Consider the following 24,438-nt stretch of genomic DNA (forward strand, 5'->3'; position numbering starts at 1 on the left):
CATATCAGGTCGGTTTACATCGAACAGGGGTAGATCAGTATAACGTAACATAACATAAGGAGCAAATTTTGTGGTAAGAGACAAGAGCAGAGAAGCAAAAAGTTACATAATAACAAGGACCTTGAACTTGGAAGCTGGTTCAGCTGGAAAAAGAGAAGCCTTAAGAAGGTATTAAATTAAGTACATTGTGATATGTCCAAACTAGTAAATGAGGTGAATATTGGCGGGGCGAAGTTCCATATTCAAAAGCTGAGTAGTTATCTAGTGAAAGTTTGATGGATCAGGGAAGGCTTGTAAGAAGAGCCAAGTTTTGAGTTTTTTTTTAAATGTAGTTAGGCACGGTTCCATTCTGAGTTCTGAGGGGAGGTTGTTCCAGATGGATGGACCTGCTGTAGAAAAAGCTCGGTCCCTGGTAGAGATGAGTCGTGTGGCTTTAGATGGCGGGGCTTGTAGAGTTCCTTTGTAGGTTTCCCTCATTGGTCTGTTGGAAGTGTGGAGTTTGAGTGGGAATTCGAGGTCGAGATGGAGGAGGTTATGAATTGATTTGTGGATTAGAGTTAGCGATTTGTGTAGAGCCCTGTAACTGACTGGTAACCAGTGTAGATTACGGAGGATGGGCGTAATATGGTCTCTCTGGTTGGTGCTTGTCAAAATTCTTGCTGCAGCGTTCTGTATCATCTGTAAGGGCTTGGTTGTAGAGCTTGGTAGGCCGGTGAGGAGAGCGCTGCAGTAGTCAATTTTTGCAAATATTAGAGATTGGAGAACAGTCCTAAAGTCATGAAAATATAGGAGAGGTTTGAGTCTTTTTAACACCTGAAATCTGTAGAAGCACTCTTTAGTTGTGGTTTTGATCATATTCTTTAGGTTAAGACGGTTGTCTATAATTACTCCAAGGTCTCTCACATGAGAGTGGGTGAGAAGGTGTTTGTGATGAATCTGAGATGAGAGGTTTTCTTGGTTGGAGGAAATGAATAGGAGTTCAGTCTTAGATGCATTGATGACCAGATTTAGACTGTTGAGGAGATTAGTGATGGCTTGTAAGCTGTTGTTCCAGAGTGCGAGGGATTTGTTAATAGATTCTGTTATGGGAATCAAAATCTGAACATCGTCTGCGTAGATGTAGTGAATGAGGTTAAGACTAGTTAACAGTTGGCAAAGGGGAAGGAGGTAGATATTGAAAAGGGTAGGTGATAGGGATGAACCTTGTGGTACGCCAAGAGCGGAATTTGTAGATGGTGATTCCTTATTGTTGATTTTGACTTTAAAACTCCTGTTACTGAGGAACGACTTGAACCAATTGTGGACTGTTCCCGAGATGCCTATGTCTGAAAGGCGATTCAAGAGGATGAGGTGGTTGACGGTGTCGAAAGCCGCCGAGATGTCTAGAAGGATTAGGAGAAAGGAGTGTCCTTTGTCTAGCCCCATAATAATATGGTCTGTTAGAGATATGAGTAGGGTTTCAGTGCTGCGAGATTTGCGGAACCCATATTGGGAAGGGAAAAGTAAGTTGTGATCTTCTAGATAATCAGAAAGCTGGGTGTTGACCAATTTCTCAGTGAGTTTGGCTAAAAATGGTAGATTCGAGATAGGGCGGAAATTAGCCAGAACACCAGGGTCTAGGTTATGTTTCTTGAGGAGTGGTTTCAGGGAAGCGTTTTTTAGACTATCTGGGTAGAATCCTTGAGTTAAGCAGCAGTTTATGATTTTGGTTAAGGGACCAGAGATTATATTTGGGATAAGTAGCAGTAGCTTGGAAGGTATGTTGTCCGATGGGTGGCTAGATGGTTTTTGCCTTTTGAGAATGGATTCGATCTCTTTGGTCGATGTTAATTCGAATTTGTCGAATTTGATTCCCTTAAGAATGTAGGTGTTATCGAATGAGGTGGTGTAGTCAGTCTTGGTTGGAAGGAGAGCAAGTGTATTTGAAATCTTCTGCTGAAAGAATAGGGCTAACTCATTTGCTTTGGTTTGAGCTTGTTCGTCAGGAATTGATGGTGGTAGAGACTTTGTTATTTGAGAGACATATGCAAAGAGGGTTTTTGCATCAAATTGGAGATCATGGATTTTATTACCGAAGTATTCTCTTTTTGCTTTTAGAATTGAAGTCCTGTAGAAATGTAGAGTTCCTTTGTATGACAGTAGTGTAGTGGTGGAAGGTGCTTTGCGCCATTTATTTTCTTTGTGGCGTAATTCTTGTTTTATCCGTTTGAGTTCGCTGGAGAACCAAGGTTGATTTCCTTTTTTTGTCGTGTTGCTTAGTTTCGTGATTGTTGGGCAGAGTTTATTTGCTACCTCTTCAGTGATCTTGTGCCATGATAGCACTGCAGTGTTAGGATTGGCCAGATCTAAATTAGAGAGTTCCTTGGAGAGGTGTTCACTGAGGGTCTCAGAAGCACAGGGTTTCCTGAATTGAAAGGAGGAAAGGTGCTGTGGGGGGGGGAGACTGTTTTTTTGTAGTGAGGGTGGTTGTTATCAGAAAGTGATCTGACCAGGGGATAGGGGTACACACAGGTTCCGTGGAGTTGGAGAAGTTAGAGTTGATAAAAATAAGGTCCAGGGTATGTCCTGCTTTGTGTGTTGGTTTGTTTACAATCTGAGTGAATCCCATTGCACTGAGGGCTGTGAGGAGGGCGTCACAGTTGGATGAGTGGGAAGAAGCCTCAAAGTGGATAATGTATCCTTCAGTGTAAAGTTCTCATCAGGGCAGGGTTTCTTCTTTTTCCATTGAGACAGTATCTTTTGGGGCCTGTCAGTATTTGACTGCATATTTCTTGGTTATTATGATTCATATTTGGCACTTTCAGTGGAAAAACATGGGATATCTCCCTACATTACCAGGTAAAGTATTGTACTATCATTCTTCAATAAGACCACAACACATTACTAGGGATTGTTAGTAATGTAGCCTGATAATAGTGTATCCTCTCTGCACTGCTTTTAGTGTCTCTACATCCTAATACAGGAGAGACTCAGGTAGTGCTGAAGCTGAATCACTTATAAACCGTTGTGATGGCAAAACCAAATGACGGTATACAAAACATGTTAAATAAATAAATATTGAACCCTGGTTATTTATATGAAACAAAGGAAAAGTATGTGAAGATACGTAATGCTGTTCCAAAATTAAGAAAATAGTATTCTTATGGGTTTTCAAAGAGTGAAACAAAGTAGTTTATTTGTAAGTCTTGTAGAAGGTACAGTCCCCCAACAAGGCCCTGTTTTGCCAGTGTGGCTGTGTTGGGAGGAATTCACACAACAAATTTTATAGCGAGAAGGAAAATTCCTTAGGTCATAAAACGCCATACATAGGACCGATGTTCCTACATTATGAGCTTTGTTGTTTGTGCTTCAGGCCTGTGAAAGTATCTCTTGGTATCTTAGTCTCCTTGACTGCGCCTTATAAATTATTTGAACTTCCTGAGTCTCCTATTTTCTCATTATACTGGTTGCCTTTGCCAAGCCTCACAACTATTCAGGGTCTTTGAGTCTCCTGTTTGCCATACCTAGGACCGATGTAATAGGTAATTTATAACCTTGGGAATTTTTCTTCCTGCTATAAAATTGGTTGTGTGAATTCCTTTCAATGCAGCCCCATCAGCGAAACACGGCTGTGTTAGAGGACTTACAAATAAACTGCTTTGCTGCACACTTTGAAGACCCACAAGAGTACTATTTTCTTAATTTTGGAGCAGCCTTACCTATCTTCACACTTTTCCATTGTTTCATATATGTGTGATAGTATCTCTCAACTTCCATTGTGTGCGATTAACTCCAATCTGAGATCCATTTTTGACAGATCTGAAAAGGAAACGGTACTTGCTGACAAACATTGACCATGTTTCAAAGTCTCTGGTTAGGCTGTAAACACAAAATAAACTATCCCTTGTTGACTTTTGGCTTTTTTTTTTTTTTTTTTTTTTTACTAATTTTCACCACAGACCATTCATTTCTCAGAAGATTCATTTTCCGGATTTTTCTACAAGAGACATTCATCGTAACTATGTTGATTGTGTGCGGTGGCTAGGAGACCTTATACTTTCTAAGGTACAGTAACAACTGTTTTGGAGTAGTAATTACTCTTGCATAATATAAATCAATGCAAACCTAATTTTTAGTGATGAAATACCAGGTCAGCATTGGTGGTACTTGCATTGGCACCATCTTCTGACAGGAAGAGGGTACTGCCCTGGAAATCTCAGTAGGGCAAGAGAATATAGAGCAGTAGCAACTATTTTACTTCTGGGTTTGCTGTAGTAAAAGCTGCAGAATACATTTGAGGCTTGGGGATGTTCTTGTACTTGGACTCCCTCTGGCTCACAGACAGTTGAAGGCAGCAGAAGAAAAAGAGGAACACCAAGGAAGGATAAAAGGAGGAGGAAAGGAAAGAGGGGGGTGGGGGAGAAAAGACACGAGGGAGGAGGAAAGGATGGAGTAGGTAAGGTGGAAGTTAGATGCTAGGAAAGAGGAAAACCAGGGAAAATAAATTCAGTAAGTTTGAAGAAAGAATGACTGAAAATCCAACAAAATGCACAGACAAGAGAAGACAAGCCAGAGATGCAAAAAAAAGTTTGAAAAATCTTTAATCATTTACTATTGACGTAAAATTTTTTGTTTGACATCTTTTTATTAAACATTTTCAACCCACTCCATAAGAAACATTTCTATAAAACCTTCACACAGCAGTGAGGTGTTCCTGCACAGCACTGTGAAAAACATCTGATAGCAACTACAATTAACTTTGTGCTTTAATGAACCCCCATCCAAAGAACAAGAAAACTCGCAAATAGTCAACACTTTACGATATATTACTCCTGGGGGATTTCTGCGCACAAAAACTTAAAATTCTGCAAAATCTTTATATTGGTCAAAATAACACAATTTTCATTACAGTCTTTAAGTAATTACATTTTAAATTAATACAGAAACAAATGAAAACTTAGAGATGCAGAATTTTAAATATTTTGAGAGGAATTTCCCTAGAAATTCACTGTAAGAGTGTCCCTTCCACTCACTCTCCCTACTCCCCTGGCCACTTTGCCCTCTCAGGCCCCAACTTCTCCACCTGCCAGTATCTCTCCCCTCCACCTCTAGGCTCAACCCCTTCCACTCTATCGCCAGTCACAGAGTTTGACACCGTTCTCAGTACTGCCCCTCACACAGGCTCCCTCTGTCCCTCCCTCTCTCACACACACCCTCATACAGGCTCCCTTACTCTCTCGCACACACACATCCCCACATACAGGGCCCTCTCTCTTGCATACACACCCACACAAGCTCCCTTTCTCTCTCACACATATATCCTCACACAGGCTACCTATGTCTCTCTCTCACGCACCTCTTCACACAGGCTCTGTCTCACACACATACGACCCTTTCACATAGGCTAGCACCCTCACATACACACGATCCCTTTTTCATACACATAAGCTCCCAATCTCTCACACACATAAACGCTCCTTCACAATCTCCTCATATAGGCTCCCTCTCTCTGAAACCCACACTCAAGCATCATCCCCGCTCTCTTACCTCCCATGTTCTCTCTCCTTCTCCCCTCTCTCTCACCCTCACCTCTCTGCTCTCACCATCCCCTCCCCTCACTTTTCTCACACCCCTCTCCCTCTCCTCTCAACTTAAACACACACATTCTCTCTCACCGGGGCCTTTATCTTCCCCGCGAGCGGAGCACACTCCATTCCAGCACATGGGGGCCTTCATCTTCGCCACAAACAGCGCCCTGGGGCCTTCATCTTTGCTGGAGAGGAGTGCATCCCGCAGCACAAAGGGCCTTCATCTTCGCGCGCTCCGTTCGCAGCATGCCGGGGTATTCTCTGCCATTTTCTGCACAGAATTTGGCAATTCTGCGCAGGGGGGAATTCCCCCAGGACTAATATTTATAATCAAGTTTTGAGCTCTAGGAGATAGTTTACAAATAAGAATCCCAAGTCCTCATAAATATAACTCGTTTGTTGGTTACATCCACCTTTTCTATATACTTTTCCATAACATAAATATTATGAATATTTTGCAACTGCATCAAAGTTGGGGCTTCTGGCACAATCCATTGCTGCAGAATTACCTTTTTTGCTCTTAGCAACATCTTGCACCCCCACAGCCGTATATACTTGTTTTAAAAATCTGTGTCTGAAATATCATCAGAGAAATATAGCTGTCTCCAGGGGTAGCCGCACCTATTACTTCAAAAATATCATATTGTACCTATTTCCAAAATGTCTGGAGAAGAGGTCATGACCAAAATTGGTGACCCAAGTTTCCTATGTCTTGTTGACATTTGATACATATTTGAGAGTGAGTTACTGTATATGTAAGCAATAAGCTTGTTTTTGAGGACAAAAAGAAAACATTAGGAATTTATACTGTGTTTCTTGCAAGAAAACACTTGTTAAAGATTGGGTTTGAAAGAAACACCTTAAATAATCCTCATTAGACATATTTATCCCCAGTTCTTGTTACCACCCCTCTAAGATATTAGAGGCCACTAATAGCAACAAATTGCCCGACAGAAAACTTTTTTTTTTTTTTTTTAAATAAAAAAATTCCACTTATCTCATATGGAGCTTTAACACAAATCTTCATGCAGAAGAACTTCGCTTCAATATTCTCAAAAAGTGCCTGGAATCAGCTGCTGGAAAAACGCCAAGTATAAAGCTTAGGCTAATTCTCAAAAAGCGCCAAAAAGTGGCTGCTGGAAAGACACCGAACTTGGCAGTGTTTCACTGATGCTGCATCAGGACAGTGTAACCTAAGAGAACAATTCATTAGAAAATGCAACAACATTTTCGCAGTACTTACTATTATGTCCTTTTTACAATATTCTGATAGCAATTCTGTTGTGCTACATATCACCTGGCCATATATCACCCCACTTCTGGGAGGATAGGAGAGGTAGCTCCCTCTCCGCATCCCAGGCTGTATGGGGGGGAGGCAGGTGTGTATGTCTCTTGCCATTGTACTGGCGAGAGACTGTGGCTGTATTTAGAAGCTAACCCCTCTGCTTTCTCCCATGCCTTGAGCTTTTCCTGTAGTTCTGGTAATTTCTCCCAGTCTTGGGGAAAAAGGCTGTCTGTGGCTCTGTTGTGCATTCCTCTTTCCACTCCCGCCGAATCTTGGGGAGGTGTGGGGTAAGAGACACTTGGGTGATGCTAGAATATTCTGCTGCCTTTTCTTTCAGTAACTGGATCATACTTTGGGACAGCTGGAGCTGATACCTGGATTCATTTAAATTAAGTAACAATTCCTGTTTCTCCTTTTCTAAATTATATTTTTCTTTTTGTAACGACCAAAGCCGAGCTATACTTTGTTGCTTATCTTGCTTTTCTACTGAAAGCTGTTAGGTTAATATTTTATTTTCAGCTTTTACTAATTCAATTTCAGTAAGGTGTGTCTCCTGAAGAGACAGGCTTTGTAGTTCAAGCTCTCGGATTCGTTCTCTTTCAGAGACCTGAAATTCCAACTGAGTGAACTTCTTGTTCCACTTTTTAAAATCACCTTTGGCAATCAGTCACAACTAATTTCAGTTGTAGGTCTGTTAATTGGTTTTTCAAAGATTTAATCTTTTTTTCTGACTCTTCTTGCTGGATTTTAATAGCCAACTATTATTTGTTTCCTCTATGAGAATAGCTGAATATAAATTCTTATAGAAATTTTGAAATACCCCACAGATGCCTGTCCTGGGGTTCACTAAATTCCCACCAGTCACTCGCAACACTGAAATATGTTTCCATCCCACCCAATTTCTAGTCAAATTGGCCAACATCCTACCGTGCTTTTACCAAAGTGAAAGAATTTTCTCCTATGATAGAGCATAATTTTCTTTGCTTGCTGATGTAAAAATGTTAATTGCTACTTGGCTTCATGAAATCTACTTTTGTTTGCAACTGAAGGCTTGGTTTCATACTCCTGCTTCACCTTTGCTAACTTTCCCTAAACGCAGTATCTCACTCGTCAGTGCTCTTTTCCTCCCTACAATATACACTATAATCTCTCCTCTCAACACTGCTTTGGCTGTCTCCCAACAAAGAACTGGCGAAGTTGTATATTCTTTAAGTATACAATATTCCTCCCATTTTTCCACCAAAAAAGCCTTAAATGCATCCTTGTACAAGTGTCTAGGAAATCGCCAGAAAGCCTGATGTTGCTCCATTTGGATAGTCTCCAGATCTAGCATACTGTTGCATGGTCAGAGATCTCCAGAGGGCCAATTGTTACACACGACACCTTAAGAAACAACAGCCTACTAACTAAAAGGTAGTCAATACATGAAAAAATGTCATATGCCCTAGACAGGTGCATTTATTCCCGATCCAAAGAACAGAGAGTGCACCACCCATCAACCAAATCCAAATGTTTGCACAAATAAGAAGTCCCTTTTAATGCTTTAATAGCAGGGGTTACCTTCTGTGACAAGCGAGCCATAGTGGCATCCAGGGCACAATTAAAGACCCCTCCAAGAATCATTGGGAGGTGAGAAAATCTGGATAATATCCTAACAATTTTGACAAAAAATTGTTCTGATTTGTGTTCGGGGCATATATGTTACAGATCACCAAAGATGTATTATTCAAAGTTCCCTCTACAATTAAGTATGTACCCTTTGGATCTTCTTCCACTCTAGAAGCCTGTAAAGCTATTGCCTTCCCTATTAATGGGGCCACCCCCACCTTCCTTCCATTATTTTGGGAGGAAGAGGAAAAATCCTCACCCACCGTTTGAGTTTCTGAAGCTCACTCAGATCCATTGGAGTTTCCTGCAACATTCCAATTTGTCTTTTGTCATTGCAGAGCCAGTAAAATTTTGTAACTTTTGGCTACTGAGCCAATGCCCAATACATTCCACATAGTACAACTAACAGTCAGGTTAGCCATTAATATCTGCAACCTAGGAAGTATCAAAACATGTTTCCCTTAACAGGACCCTGGTCTCCTAACCTAAACCTGGGTCCCCTAGCACTCCATCCAAAACCAACATTTATCCAGTCTTGCCCAATTTCCTGCACTTTTCCTCTGCATAGCAAATTCCCAAAGCTGCTTATTCCCATCCCCCACACCCCATCCTCCTCCATCCCTCCCCCATCTTACTCCCTCCTTATCCTGATCAATACCAGAACACTCCCCCTCCTTATTTTTATTCCTTCATTCATCAATCACACATAGAACCAACCACTTTATATACCGACCTGCACCTCCCCTGAAGTGCCAAGATCATTAACATGCTGAAGCCCTACTCACCTCCAATTGTCCCTACTAGTACCTTCAATAAAAGAAAAAAAGTCTCTTAATGCCTTCTTGTGTATTTTGCTTTTTCTTCTCTACTTATGCTTTTTGCCTTCTCGTCTCCCCTTGCCACGAATATGATCCTCCTCATCCAATGACTAACATGCTCAGATGTCTATTTCATGACAGAAGACAAGATTTTCCATGTCCTTAACCAATTCATGACTCCTTTGATCCGCTGATGATATTGATAAGTTCATGGGTGAACCCCAGTGCATCCACAGCTATTGAGCAACGCCAGAAACGCTGTCTATAAGGATTTGCTTCCCTCGCCAATTGCAAAAACAAAAACATTTAGGAAAAGCCAAGTTCTCCTTACACTCAATCAGAGATGGGTCTGGCTCCCCATATGATGAGGGCTGAATGCTCAACAGAAACTCCTTGGCCTTATCCATGGAGTAGAAAATGTGTGCTTGATTCGCATAGGTGCAGCAAAGCTTTGCTGGAAACAGCAGTGCTATGGGTATCTGTTTCTCCACTAATTGATCACACTGGTGAGAATGTTCTGCTGGGTCACTATGGCGGCTGTAAAATCCTGAAAAGGCAGCGTATTCTTTCCTTCAAATTGCAAACTATGCTGCTTCTGAAACAGACACAAAATCTCCTCCTTTTCAGCAAAGTTCAAGAATCTGGCTATAACCATCTATGGTCTGCTCTTTTGCTGCTGCCTTGAATCCATTTGGTGCGCTTGTTCATGAAACACAGTGCCATATTTAGATTGCAGATTCAGTGTACATGGCAGCGACTCCAACCACACAGCTAAGTCCCTTTCAATAACACTTTCAGGAATCCCAGTAAATCTTAGGTTGTTCCTCCGGGATCTATTTTCCAGGTTCTCCAACTTGGAAGCTTGCTGATCCCGAACTGTTTTTAATGCCACTACCTCAGATTCCAGCAAGACCATGTGGTCTTCTACTTCTGACACTCTCGATTCACCCTCTTGCAACTGTTTTTTTGCTTAGGTGAGCAAGGTATGCATTTCATTAATTCATTATAGATCTTTTCAAACGTATTTTCTAATATCGCCATGGCTGTATCCTGCATCATCGGGTCTGATTTCCTCTGGAGAGGGGGATTTCCTGCCCTGCACACCATCTTGCTGTCTGTAACCTTACTTCGTTCATTCATGCTCCTTGTGCTGCGGTTTTGATGTCATACGTCACACCAACTGCTCTAAAAATAAAACACAGTAGCAGCCAGACTTTCCCAAACTCGCCCTAAACAAACTAACAAAGAAATTAAAAAGCTGAATTAGGAAAGTGGAGCTCCGGAGTGCGACAAGAACACATCCTGCTCCAAATATCACGTCACATGACCACCTGACTTAAATTGTTATTAAATTTTCACCCACTTCTACAAAAATTATTTTCAAGCAGCCACTTTTAAAGAAAACTTTTCAGAGTGAAATATTCCACTTATCAGAGCTATACGGTATGTCTACTGTAAAGTTTTTTAAACCTTTGAAATAACCATGAATATTTTTGAAGGGAGTAATATTGAAGGGCTGAGGGAGCTGAATTCTTATCTGTTGAACTATATTGGCACCAAATAGCTTCCTTCGGTACAGTGCCATAAAGTATTATTTCAGGCTGTCATACTTGCAAGTATTCAAAAATCACAAAAGCACGTTTCTTATGCATGTATAGCTAGGGCCAATAATAATTCATAGAAAATACTAGCATTTTACACAGAAGGAAAACCTGAAACATAGCAGGAATACATGCTGCTTAAAAAGGGCATCAGAAGTGTTAAAAAAAATGTTCAGAAGACATGCAGAGACAACAACCATGCATTACAAAATTGCTTATTCTTCTTACTAATAGTATTTCCCTAGATATTAATGCTGGTTTCAACAGAGATTTTTCAAATTAGGCTGTGCATGTCAGGTGATGAACAAATATTTTCCCTTTAGTTTTAAATCTGTGCTCCATTATTGTAAGAATTCTGTGGGGAGGCTATAAATTTTGCACAAAGATTTCTTTGCTCTTCAGTGCATATAGAGCTCTGTTCATGCCTTATATAGCTGACTTATTGCATTTCTTAGCTGTATGAATTAGACATGAATAGGAAGATCAGGATTTGGGGTAATTTGGATAACTGTGAAATAGCAAGATCCCTTTGGTGTGGTGCTTTATCTTCCAAAGCCACAATTCAGCAATAATGAGGCTGCAGAAACCTGTCAAAACAAGCAAATTATATCTCTAAATAAAAAATATGGTGATTAACACCATAAAGCTCTCAAAATGTATGCATATGTACACATACACACATGTATTAGGCGTTATCATAAACTAGTTCAGCTTAGCTAGAAATCTGGCTAAAATATGGTTGCAAACTAAATCACTGACCCTTTAAACTATCTGAAATGTGCAAAAATGTAAAATACACAAGTGATGACCAGCCATTACCCAAACAAAGCTGCAGGCTAATAAATTGCCTTCTAAAAGGGAAAATGGTATATTGAAAGGAAAATCAACTGTCTTGGAAAAACATACAGAAGAAGCAGATTTTTAACCATCAAGCTATCACTGCTCAGACTTGAATTCACCAGTCATTTGGAGGTGTATTGTTTATTTAACTATGTTTTACTATGTTTTCCAGTGCTGCTTTATTGATAAAATTGACAGTGTAATAAAAATTACCTTTCATTTCTGGTGCACCAGATGCATCTAGTACTCTGCAGGAGAAAGCAAATGTGGTAGGAGTACAGCCCATCACCAAATGGCTGTAGATAGTTTCTTCTCCTGCTTTTGGCTGCTGAACTATCTCTGCATTAGAAGGCTTCTAATCATTTAGGATGTACTGTGGGAAAGCCATACTGCATCTGACTATACTCAAACTGAATTCCACCCCTCTTCAATTAAAGATGTGCAAGATCCAGTAATAAGTTTTGTAGTTTCAGAACAAAGATATGCTTTCTGTCTGACTGTTATGTTAGACTGGTTATAATGAATGATGTCATTTTATGCACATAGGGAAGCTGAAAATTGTCCTCTGATATGCTTTGTTACCCATGGGCTGGTGCCAGAGGGAGTCTTTACCTCTCATACTTTACAGGTGCAGAGTACATGGGTACAATGTGTAAAGCAGGAGCAAAGATTTCAAAATGGAATCCCTGCATTACCTTTTTTCACGAAGATAAGCAGCTGAATTAGCCATGCTGTTTGGGTACGTCCTCTGTGCCACTAGGTGGCGGAGCTCTCTAAGTATGGTTAAATCTTTCAGCTAGGTACTCCCTGCTGTATATCGCTCGCCCTGCCTGAGGTACCTCGATCTAAAATTTTCCGCGCACCACAGTGCATGGAGCTCTCTATTTTTCCTTATTATACTTCAACAAACAGTTCAATTTATATATAAAAACCTCTTAAGAAGAAAGAAGATGAAGAGACACACGAGTCAAAAAACAATTTTTTCTCAAAGCTACCCTCACGAGATTGTTCAGCATCTCGGGGTACTGCCTCCCCCCCGCCTCTGCACAGACTGGATACCTTAAATTTGTCTCCTCGGTTACCCCCCGATTTACCCGGGCTGGCACCAAGTGGAGACTGGGGGAGGAGCGCTTAGCAGACGTTGTTTATTACTTACCGTTTGCTTTTAGAAGGAACACCACGATACAATGTGCACACCAGGACTGCCGCAACGCTGAAGCCTTGAGATGAGCGCCGGAGCGCTGTTTCTCCAATCTCATCCCAAAAAATCGTGGAGGACCGGCGCATCCAGCCGGCATATCGGCGCATAAGCCGAAGAGCCGGCCCATCTACAAAGTTCGCCGTGGAGCCAGCATATTGGCGCCTGCGCCGAGAGGCCAGCGCATTGGCGCCTGCGCCGAAGACCTGGCGCATCTACAAAGTGTGCCGAGAGGCCGGTGCATTAGCACCTGCACTGAAGACCCGGCGCATCTACAAAGTGCTTCAACAGATGAAAACAAGCAGGCGCGCAGACACATTGATGAGGGTGCGCCAACGTATGACACCATCCGCGCAGATGCGCTGGATCACTGCTGCAGACTCGCCATGACCTGCCTACAACTGCGGCCACCCTGCTCTGTGCTCACACAGGAACATGGACACGAGCAACGGAAGACGGGCGTGCCACATATCTGCCATCGCTTGGACGCTGGACGTGCCGCAGCATTGGCTCGGGTCCGGAGTGCACCGTGGCATCGGACGTGGGCACTGGTTGAGCCGATGCATGAGCGTAGGTGCAAAATTTAAAAAAAAAAAAAGGAAACATCTGAGACAGCGCTGGGGCATGCTATTCTGCACACCAACTGCCTGATACAATCATGGCGTTAGCTGTAAAAAAAAAAAAAAAAAAAAAAAAAAAAAAAGCAGAGTCAGCCAAGTATGCACCAGGGCGCCCACATGTCGGATTGCCTCGCAGCTACATGCGAGGTCATCCAAAAGAGGGACGCGCGCCTAATCATTGCTAGTCCTACAAATGTGCATTAGCAACAAAAAATAAATAAATAAAAATTTAAAATAAAATAAAAAAGAGAAGAACGGAGTCTCGCATACTGCAACCCATTCTGTCCTTGACAGCATCCTGCCACCAAACGGCGCCTGTATTTCATTTGCATGCTAATCGCGGTCACCACGCTGAGTCCAGTTCTGCGTCAATGTAATACTAGGCATTCCACGGCTTTCTTGAGGAGCCTACGGAACCGGTCACTTACTACAAAAATCCACTTGACTGCCTTAACATGCTACTTAATGAGTCACTGGGACTTAAAAAAAAAAAAAAAAAAGGGGGAAGCATAGACCATTGCAACTAAAATGCTCGAGGCCTCCCTTCCAACCATCGCGCATATCTTGCGTAGGCTATGAGACAATCCATTTCCATAGATTTGGTGTCTCTTTTCAGATTTCAACAAATGCCTAGATAATCGGACGTCTTCCATGTTTGCATTTGACCGCCATAATAGACATGGTTCCCGACATGGCGAAAGCTTACCATATAGTCTAGCATCTCTTTACCAACATCAATTTTACTGAACAGTTCACAAGTCTTACAAGACAGAAAACATCAACCTTTTTTCATTAACATCTCACCAACATCCATATATAGCACGACGTTACTTTTCAGTCTCGGGCCACTGCCGAGCATTCAAAAAAAAAAAATAAAAGGAAGAGGTCCTTAAGCCTCATCTCCATTATAAGCCTCCGTCTCGCTAACCATTGTGACTACATATTAGTCAACAACAGGCCTAAGGACAGCGGACAACGCTGCCTCGCCAAACCCTGCAATCGCCGAATCCTCAACGTATAAAAAAAAACCAAAACAAACAATAGGAGCAGGGGCAGGAACGTCTTGAGCGCCATTTAAACCGCTCGGGCCTCCAGACGATTGATGTGCCATTGAGATTCGACTGGAGACCATTGCCCTTGCGTAGACTGATTATGGCACACCGCCACCTGCGCACATACTTCTGATGAGTGACACAGGAGACCCAACCTCCTTCCAACCTGGAAGCTCATCATGTTGGATTGTTGGGTTTTTTTTCATTATAAACACTATTACTCTCTTCATTTCTCAACCTTACCATGTAGTTGCACAGAAATAACGTGTCTCCCCTCAAATTCCAAACTGAAGGAAATTAGTGCTCTTCTCCAAAATCACTGCATTCAGAGAGTACTCTACCAATAGATCTATCGGGGATTCTATTCTCAATATTTCCTAATTCCCAAGAGGTCAGGAGGCCTACGTCTCATCCTAGACCTCTGATAACTCAACAAAAATCTCTGCATGGACAAGTTCAAGGACTTCCCACAAGTCCATTCTTCCATTTCTATGACCCAAGTATTGGCTGTGTTCCCTGAATTTAAAAGATACATATACCAATGCATCCAGATTCCTGGTCCCACCTATTTCCAGGCAGTCAACCAGTCACTATGAATATAAAGTCCTTCCTTTCGGCCTTCATCTGCCCCCAAGGTCTTCACAAAAGATCTGGCAGTAGCACCGGCGCACCTTCATTGTAAAGGGGTGCACATTTTTCCCTATCTAGACGATAGGCTCTTCATAGCACCATATCAGACTCTCCTACGGCACTCTCCTGCCTAGACAATATAGGCCTCCCAGTAATTTATGAAACATCACTTTAAACCAACACAAACTCTACAATTCATGTGAGAAAATATCGACACAATTCTGGACAAATCTTTCCTACCGCATCCGAGAGCATTAGCTCTCTCCACGCTGGCGTCACTTCTACTTCACAGTGCAACAGTTCCGGAACACCAAGTCCTAACCTCATTAGGACACATGGAAGCGATCATTTTCGTAGCTCCTCATACACGCCTACATATGCGTTGTCTCCAATAGGATCAGATCTTCCATCCATTATCCAACCCTATAACCATAACAACAACATGCAAAAAGATATACTGTGGTGGCTTCTCCCATTAACACTACTAATGGGTTCACCTCTACGACCCCTTGGGCATCAGGTACTACTCACTACTGACGCATCCCCTGAGGCTGGAGACCTCACCTAGCCCACTTACAGACTCAGAGTCTATGGACCACATACGAACGCGTGCAGCCCATAAATCTCCTGGACCTCAAGGTGGACAGAAACACCCTTCGAAAGCACCTTACCACAGATGGTAGTAATGATTCCTACGACAATCAATTTGCAGTGTTCTACATAAGCAAAGGATGATCAGGTGCTTGGAACTTCTGCAGAGAAGCAGTTCAGATACTAAGCTGGACTCATCCCAAATCCATCCTTCTTAAAATTTAACTTCCCGGAATACACAATTCCAGGGCAGCCAAACTGAGCAGCATTTTCATTCCCACGTATGGGAACTAGCTCAGAAGGTTGCACACCACATATTCTCCATATGAGGTCTTCCTTCCATCGACCTCTTTGCAACCGAAAAACAGGAAGCTGGAGAACTTCTGCTCGGTGTACCCGGAGCCTGCTCAGACTAGCTCCAGACGCATTCCTCATAAACTGGTCTCACGACCAACTCTATGCGTTCCCTCCGATACCTCTCAACTCTCGGACAATCCAGAGAGGCATCGCAGAGCAGTCGAATCTAATTCTTATCGTGCCAGCATGGCCGTTACAACCATAGTACATTTATCGACTGCATTTGTCCATAAGAGACCCAATTCCCCTGAACAGCATCCTCATCTTCTGACCCAGGACAACGGATCCCTACAGTATCATCTTCACTCCTTCCTCCACCTCATGGGGTGCAGGTTGAACAGATCATCTACTGCAACTTGAACTTACATCCTTCCCTCCAGGACATATCACTGTCCTCAAGGAAGCCTTCGGCCATACTCAACTACCAGAGAAAGTGGTCTCGCTACACTTCCGGGTGCTCCACAACGGAAATGGACCTTCTACCTTGTCCACCAAAGCACCTTCTTTCTTACCTCTATCTCCTGTACAATGAAGGTCTTGCCGCATCCTCGCTGCTAGTTCACTTAAGCGCTATAACAGCTTACCATACTCCGCTAAACGGAGAATTTTTCATATCATTCGCTTGTTTTCCACATTCATGTAGGGTGTCCACCAATAAAGACACCGCCAGTAACGTGGAATATTAACATAATACGTGAACAACAGGTGCTTCTTCCCTTTGAACCATTAGAGACTTGTAACTTTTGATACCTCTCATGGTAAGTACTTTCCTAATGGCCTTCTCATCAGCAGGACGAGTTAGTGACCTTCAAACCTTTGTTCACTACTCTTCTTATCTGCATTCCATCATCACAGGGTGACCTTACGAACGCACCCTAAATTTCTACCACAGGTAATATCTAGTTTCCATCTCGACCAGACTATCACCTTACCCATTTTTCACCCAAGACCTCATGAAAATGACAATGAGAAGAGCTTACTTACATTGGACGATAAGTGTGTGCTTCCCTATTGTACACAGCGCACCAATCAGTCCTTCGCAACTGTTTCTTTCGTTTATTCCTAACGCTAAAGGACGTCCAGTCACAAAGAGAACATTTTCCACCTGGATATCCAACGGTTTACAAATTTGTTACCATAATCGATCGCAGTCGCTATCTACAACTGCAAAACGCATCAAGTAACAGCCATGGCGACCTCAGTTGCCCACTTTCATGAAGCACCTATCATACACATCTGTAAAATGGCGATGTCGTCATCTTTACATACTTTCACATCCCATTACTGCTTAGATTAGCAAGTTGCAGATGACGCGCTATTGTGATGGACTATCCTACAGAAGGGCACATGTACCTCACATAACCAGCCTTCATAGGAACTGTCCGCCAATACATCCTGTATTGAGCACCATAAACAAAGAAAAATAACATCAACTGCTCAATATGTCAGCTGGGGACTCCCAGACAGCATGGCTAATTCAGCTCCTTATCTATGTGAAAAGAGCAAGTTTGCCTACCCTAAACAGTGTTTTCTGTAGATAGCAGATGAATTAGTCATGCTGACCAACCTGCCTCCCCAGACAGTTCTGACATGGCATATCACTTGCTTTGATACAGACTGAGGTACCTCAGGCAGAGCGAGCGATATACATCAGGGAGTGCCTAGCTGAAAGACTTAACCATACTTAGAGAGCTCCGCCACCTAGTGGCATAGAGGACGTACCCAGGCAGCATGGCTAATTCATCTGCTATCTACGGAAAACACCGTTTGCAGTAAGCAAACTTGCTCTTCTAGCCAACCCTAACATTGCTGTGATCGCATACCTTTTTCCTGAATGTGGGGGATCATGCAATTTCCAAAAGTTTTTTCCTTCAGGTAACCACCCATTTACCCTCTGGAAATCCTTTTGAAAATTGGCCCCCCCAATTAGACCTTCAGGATAGCTGGCTTTCTGTGTAACTTGAACTTACTGGTTAAAGTCACCACAGTAATCAGTAATCCTCTTAGGACAAGCAGGATGGTAGTCATCACACATAGGTGACATCATCGGATGGAGCCTGGCACAGAAAACCTATGTCAGACTTTCTGGAACTTCGACTAGGCTCACTGAGCATCCCTAGCATGCCCTATACCACGTGTCCACGCGGGGTCCTCCTTCAGTCTCTCTTTTTTTCTGCAGAGCTTTCACCTCGCGATTAAGTGAGCTTTTGACTTTTTCCTTGAAAATTGCCTTTGGAAAGGTTTCACCAGTTATTTTTGCATTACTATTGACGCCAGGTCCCTCTCAGTTCCTCCCACTAAGTTCCTTAGCCAGTTTTTTTTGCGTTCTTGGTAAGTTTCACTTCACTATCATTCCCCCCCCCCCCCCCCCCCCCCCCCCGTGGTGTCTGTGCCTTGGTGCCCGCCATCACCGCTTACGTTTTACTTCCATTCTTTTTATCATGGGCTCGTCTGGTTTTTGTCTGTGCCCACAGTTCCTGAGGACCATGCCTATCAAGGACCCTCATGAGATGTGTTCTGTCTGGGGACATCGCATGATGTCCGGGGTTGCTGCATGTGCGCCCGGATGGACCACTAAGGGACGTCGTACTTGACTCGATAAGATGGAGAATCTCTTTGGGTCGAGAAAGTCCAAGCCATCGACGCCTGCATTGGCAGCATCTGCACTGATGGACCTTGGAGCTGCACCGATGGACACCATGTCATCAACATCGGCAGGGTCTTCAGTTCTATCGATGCCAGCAGATAGAGGCACCAGAGGCTGGCCTCTGTCAGTTTCTTCCAGGTCAAGGAAGTCCAGTTCGTCATTCTTAATCTCTACACCCGGGAAAGACCAGGCAGAGCATCGAGGGAAGCTGAGGAAGCATAGCCACCAGTCCCCTTCGATGCACGGTGCCAGGCTCAGGGAGGCACCAACTTATGCCATGATGCCCCGAAGCAAGGAGTGCCAATCCTCCATTGATGCCAGAGGTCCGTGGCAGTCTCCACCGGTCCTGGTGCCAGTTGCCAATCCACCTCTGAGATCTGAGGAAGATCTGTCCACCCCTCCAACCTCCCAGTTGGTATTGGCATTGGCAGCTTTTGAAGAGGAGCTGGAGTACAAGTCCAGCTAGTGGTGGAATGAGTACTGCAGGGCATTGGGCCGTGGCACAGACTCTCCATTCTGGAACCGCTGCTGGAGTAGCTTAATGTACTCATCAGTATGTTATCGACCCAGCTGGCATCAGTTCCCGGGATGCCATCGAGGCCCAGCAGGGCACCAATGCTTCCCCAAACCAATATGGTGGTCGTTGCCAGCTCCTCCTCCAAGGAATCTTCACCAAGGCTGGCAGGGTCACAGAGGCCTGTAACCCTCCATCCAGCTTTGCCAGAGCGGGTGCCACTGCTACCGGTGCCTATGCCTCTGGATGAAGGCCAAGCACATAGGGCCTCATCCCCTGTGGACTACAGTGAGAATGAGGCTCCGTATGACCCCTGGGGGATAACACTGCATATTCCTTCTCCGAGGACTCTGAGGGTCTACCCTCAGAACCATTCCTCCAAAAGAACGAAGGAATTCTCCACCACAGGACTTAACCATTGCAGGTTTCATGCAGGCAATGGCCGAGGCCATCCCTTTTCAGTTGATGATGGAGAAGGATGCCAGGCATAAAATATTGGAAATCATAAGGAGATTGTGGCAGTCCCAGTGCATGAGATGTTTAAGGAATTGTTGCTGAGGATCTGGGAACACCTCCTCTCAGTACCTCCCGTGAACAGGAATTTGGATGGGATCTACCCTGTCCATAAGGCTACTGGATTTTTATAAGCGTCAGCTGCCACACCAATCGGTGGTAGTCAAATCCCCTCTCAAGAGGGCCGAGCGCTCTTGGACCCACTCCTTGGCACCCTCAGGGATAGATCACAGGGCGATGGACACTCTTGGGAGGAAAGTATTCCAGGGAGCCATGCTTATTGTCCGCATCACTTCCTACCAGCTCTACATGAGCCAATCCTCACAGAACTTCTAGAAGCAGGTGCAAGTGTCGCTGGTGCAAAAGGGCTGGAGTGCGGAAAACATGAGGTTCGTACAACCTACGATGTTTTCAAAATGGCATCGAGATTCTCTGCAACAGGAATCGGTGCCCGTAGAAGGGCATGGCTGCAGGCCTCGGATCTCCCACTGGAGGTACAGGAAAGATTCGCTGACTTGCCGTGTACGGGACGGAATCTTTTCAGAGATAGGATGAGGGATGTGGTAGCTCAGTTACGGGGCCACCATGAAACCCTCCAACAACTCTCCACCAGCACTTCCAAGCCACCCTCATCAGCCAGGAAGTCGGTGAGACAGGGTCAGAGGAAGTCTTTCTACCGCCAGAGGAAGCACTATCCTCTGGTATCTCGTTCCTGTTCACAGTGAGTGAGCTCCCATGCTGTCCTAGGCAACAGAGAGCTCTCGAGCCCCAGCTGGCGCCCCAGTCAAATCCAGGGATGGGGTTTTGACTGGATTGTAGGAAGCTTAAGCCAGCCACCTGTCCCTGAGATGCTGGAGTCAGGGGGAGGCTGCGATTCTTCGCAGATTAGTGGCCCAGTTTTACATCGGACCAGTGGGTTCTGTCCATCGTCCGTCAAGGATACCGATTAAACCTATTGGGTGTCCCGCCACATTGCCCTCCGTGCCCGTTTTGGGGGCCAATAGTGCATCAGGAGATACTGATAAGGGAGCTCTTCACCCTGTTGACAGCCAGAGCTGTCGAACTTGTCCCACCAAGGCAAAGTGGGCAGGGATTCTACTCCAGGTACTTCCAGATTCCAAAGAGAACAGGAGGACTCCATCCCATCCTAGACCTGAGGGCCTTGAACAAGTTTCTAAAAAGAGAAAAGTTAAAGATGATTTCCCTGGGCACCTTGCTTCCCCTCTTACAAAAAGGCAACTAGCTATGCTCCCTCAGTTTGAAGGATGCGTATACTCACATCGAGATCTTCCCAAGTCACAGGAAGTATCTCAGATTTGTGGTGTGAAAACTGCACCTTCCAGTGTAGTGTTGCTCTTCGGGCTAGCGTTGGCCCCATGTGTTTTCACAAAATGCCTGGCTGTGGTGGGGCCGCACTTCCACAGGCTGGGAGTGCATGTTTTCCCTTATTTGTACAATTGGCTGGTCAAGAATACAACTCAGGCAGGAGCCACTCAGTCCATGCACTTGGAATCACTAGGATTTGTCGTCAACTACCCGAAGTCCCATCTCAGCCCGTCACTTCAATTGGACTTCATAGGAGCCCTGGAAAACATGGCTCAGGCAAAAGCCTTCCTGCCACATTCCAGGGTGGTCCCCTTGACGTCCATAGCGGCAGTGATTCAACAGAGCCAGCAGGTGTTAGCTCGGCACATGTTGAGCTGTTGGGCCACATGGCTGCAACTGACCATGTTACTCCCTTGGCACATTTGCACATGTGCAGAGCCCAATGGACCCTGATGTTGCAGTAACACTAGGCTACGCAGAGCCTCCAGGATCACATCCAAATCACCCCATCTCTCCGGGACTGCATCCTGGTGCAGGTACTCTCAAATTTAGAATGGGGAATATTCTTCCAAAGTTCCCCTACCAAAGAGCCCCTCTTTATGAACTCACCACTCCTAACCATGGATGCGTCCACCCTGGGGTGGAGAGTTCATATAGAGGAGCTCCACACCCAGGGCCTCTGGTCTGCCTAGGAAACACATTGTTAAATCAGTTACCTGGAGCTCCATGTGATTAGGTACACGCTGTGGGCTTGCAGAGATCCACTGTCCAACAAAGTTGTCCTGATCCAAACAAACAACCAAGTAGTTATGTAGTATGTCAACAGGCATGGAGGTATGGGATCGTACTTCCTGTGTCAGTAAGCAGTCCAGATCTGGTCCTCGGCCTTGTCCCTTGAAATGGTGCTCAGGACCATGTATCTGGCTGGAACAGAGAATGTCCCTTCCCGACGGCTTCACGCCGCCTACCTTTCTTTCTTTGCACCTCCTCTCTCTATGGATGGACGCCTGGCAGCTGCGGCGTCTGCCTGCCATCCTCTTCGGTGTCCCTGGACCGGCTTGGGCGCTGCCTCCCGCCATGCTCCACTGGTACCTTAGGGCGTGCGCGCCACACGGCCCTCACTCTTATTTCCTACTTGGCGCGAACCTCAGGGGCATCCGCCTGTGATGACGTCACGCTGCCCGGATATTTAAAGCCTGCGATGTTTTCTAGCCTTTGAGTTAGCAAGGGGTATCTTACGGATGGGATTTGCTCTCCGTACCCAGCTACTCTGCCTCTCTAATTTTCCATTGGACTCTTAACGCTAATGGGGTACCCGCTCCTTGGGGGCCTCACTTGCTTTTCAGGTCGCTATCAGGAAACCGGTACTCGCTCCTCGAGGGCCCATGTTCCCTGACTCGCTGCCTGCTCCTACCTGCTCTTCTGTCTGGAAGGATTCGCTACACCTCAGAGCTGTTCCCTGGAACCAGGTACTCGCTCCTTGAGGGCCTGCCTCCGTTCCAGCCCTAGTGCCATCTCCTACGTGGAACCGCTGTGTGAGTACATTACCTTCAAGCCTCTCAGCTCTCAGGGATCAGGTACTCGCTCCTCGACGGCCTGCTCTCCCTATCCTGGGGTTCTCCATACTGGGGCTTTGTGCATATTCCACTGTACTCATTATTCTCAGTTCTTTCCACTACAGCACTGCTACCGGAGGATTCGCTGTTCCAGCGCCTGAGAGATACTAGCCCAGCCGGGCTACTGCTGCTCACCACTGCCACCTCTGGTGGCTTCACCACATTTTCTAATAAAAGATCAATCTCTGTGTTTGTGTGTCCTAAGCTGAGCCTGACCTATGGCCCCTTACGGGATTTCTCCCCATGGGCGTGGTCAGCTGCCACAGTGTCCAAGGGTCCACCCAAACCTCACTAATTATAACTACGTAATAGCAGACAGGCTGAGTTGTGCCGTCAGACCCCATGAGTGGTCTCTGGACCAGGGGGTGGTGAGCCGGATCTTCTGCCTTGGGGGGGATCCCAGATGTGGATCTATTTGCATCCCTCTGCAACAGAAAGATGACTCAGTTCTGCTCCCTGTATGGGACAGACGGCAAACCAGCCTTGGACAACTTTGCCTGCCATTGGGGCAAGGGACTTCTGTATACATATCCTCTGATTCCCTTAGAGGCGAAGACTCTCTTGAAGCTGCACGAGGACAGGGGATTATGATTCTCATAGCCCCTCATTGTCCGAGACTGGTCTGGTTTCCACTCCTTTATGAGTTGTCGATTTGGAAACCGATCAGTCTGGGGACTTCCCGAGAGCTCATCATGCAAGACCGGGGCAGGTTACTGCATCCCAACCTCCAGGCTTTGTCAGTCAGAGCCTGGATGCTGAGGTTAATTCTGCAACCGCTCAATCTCTGAGGATGTGTCTCAAGTCCTGGAACCTTCCAGAAAGCCTTCCACTAGAAATTTCTACAGACTTAAGTGGAGGAGGTTTTTCGTGTGGTGTGAGCAGAAGGCTCTAAATCCATTCTCCTGCCTTACACAAAAACTGCTTGACTACCTTCTACACCTATTGGAGGCTAGCTTGAAAACCAACTCCATTAGAGTTTATCTAAGTACAATTAGCAAATACCACTATGATGGTAGATGGTTTGCCCATCTCTGTTCAGCCTATAGTTGTACGTTACATGCGAGGCCTGCTTCAGTTGAAACTTCCCTGCTGTGTCTTGGGACCTCAGTGTGGTGTTAGCTCAGCTGATGAATGCTCCCTTTGAGCTGCTGTGCACCTGTGACCTGAAGTACCTGACCTGGAAGGTCATGTTTTTGGTGGCGGTCACTTCAGCACGCAGGGTCAGCAGGCTTCAGGCCTTAGTGACTGTTCCACTTTATACTAATTTCTATCATGTCAGGGTGATCTTGTGTATGCACCCTAAGTTGCTGCCTAAGGTGGTGATGGATTTCCATTTTAACCAGTTGGTCGTCCTGCCAACATTCTTTCCCAGGCCCCATTCGCACCAACGCGAATGAGCACTGCACAGTCTGGATTGCAAGAGAACCTTAGCCTTCTATCTGGAGCAGACAGAAGCCCATAGACAGTCCACCCAACTTTTTATTTCTTTTGATAGGAATAGGTTGGGAGTTGCTGTTGCCAAACTGACACTATCCAGTTGGCTGGCAGATTGCATCTCTTTCTGTTATGCCCAGGCAGGACTCCGTCTTGGGGGTCATGACAAGGCTCATGACCCCCAAGACGGGGGGTCATGAGCCATGGCAACGTCTGTGGCC

General features: G+C 44.9%; 1 protein-coding gene across 2 annotated transcripts in view; it reads left to right on the forward strand.

The window, feature by feature from the left end:
* EED (embryonic ectoderm development) overlaps nt 1-24,438 on the forward strand; it is a 170,215-nt gene that overhangs the window by 105,145 nt on the left and 40,632 nt on the right. For both annotated transcript variants that reach the window (XM_029602261.1, XM_029602262.1), the window contains exon 9: nt 3,939-4,044. In XM_029602261.1, the coding sequence (XP_029458121.1) occupies nt 3,939-4,044 (106 nt within the window). The remainder of the gene's footprint in view (nt 1-3,938; nt 4,045-24,438) is intronic.

Source organism: Rhinatrema bivittatum, chromosome 5, assembly GCF_901001135.1.
Source record: "Rhinatrema bivittatum chromosome 5, aRhiBiv1.1, whole genome shotgun sequence".
NCBI lineage: Eukaryota > Metazoa > Chordata > Amphibia > Gymnophiona > Rhinatrematidae > Rhinatrema > Rhinatrema bivittatum.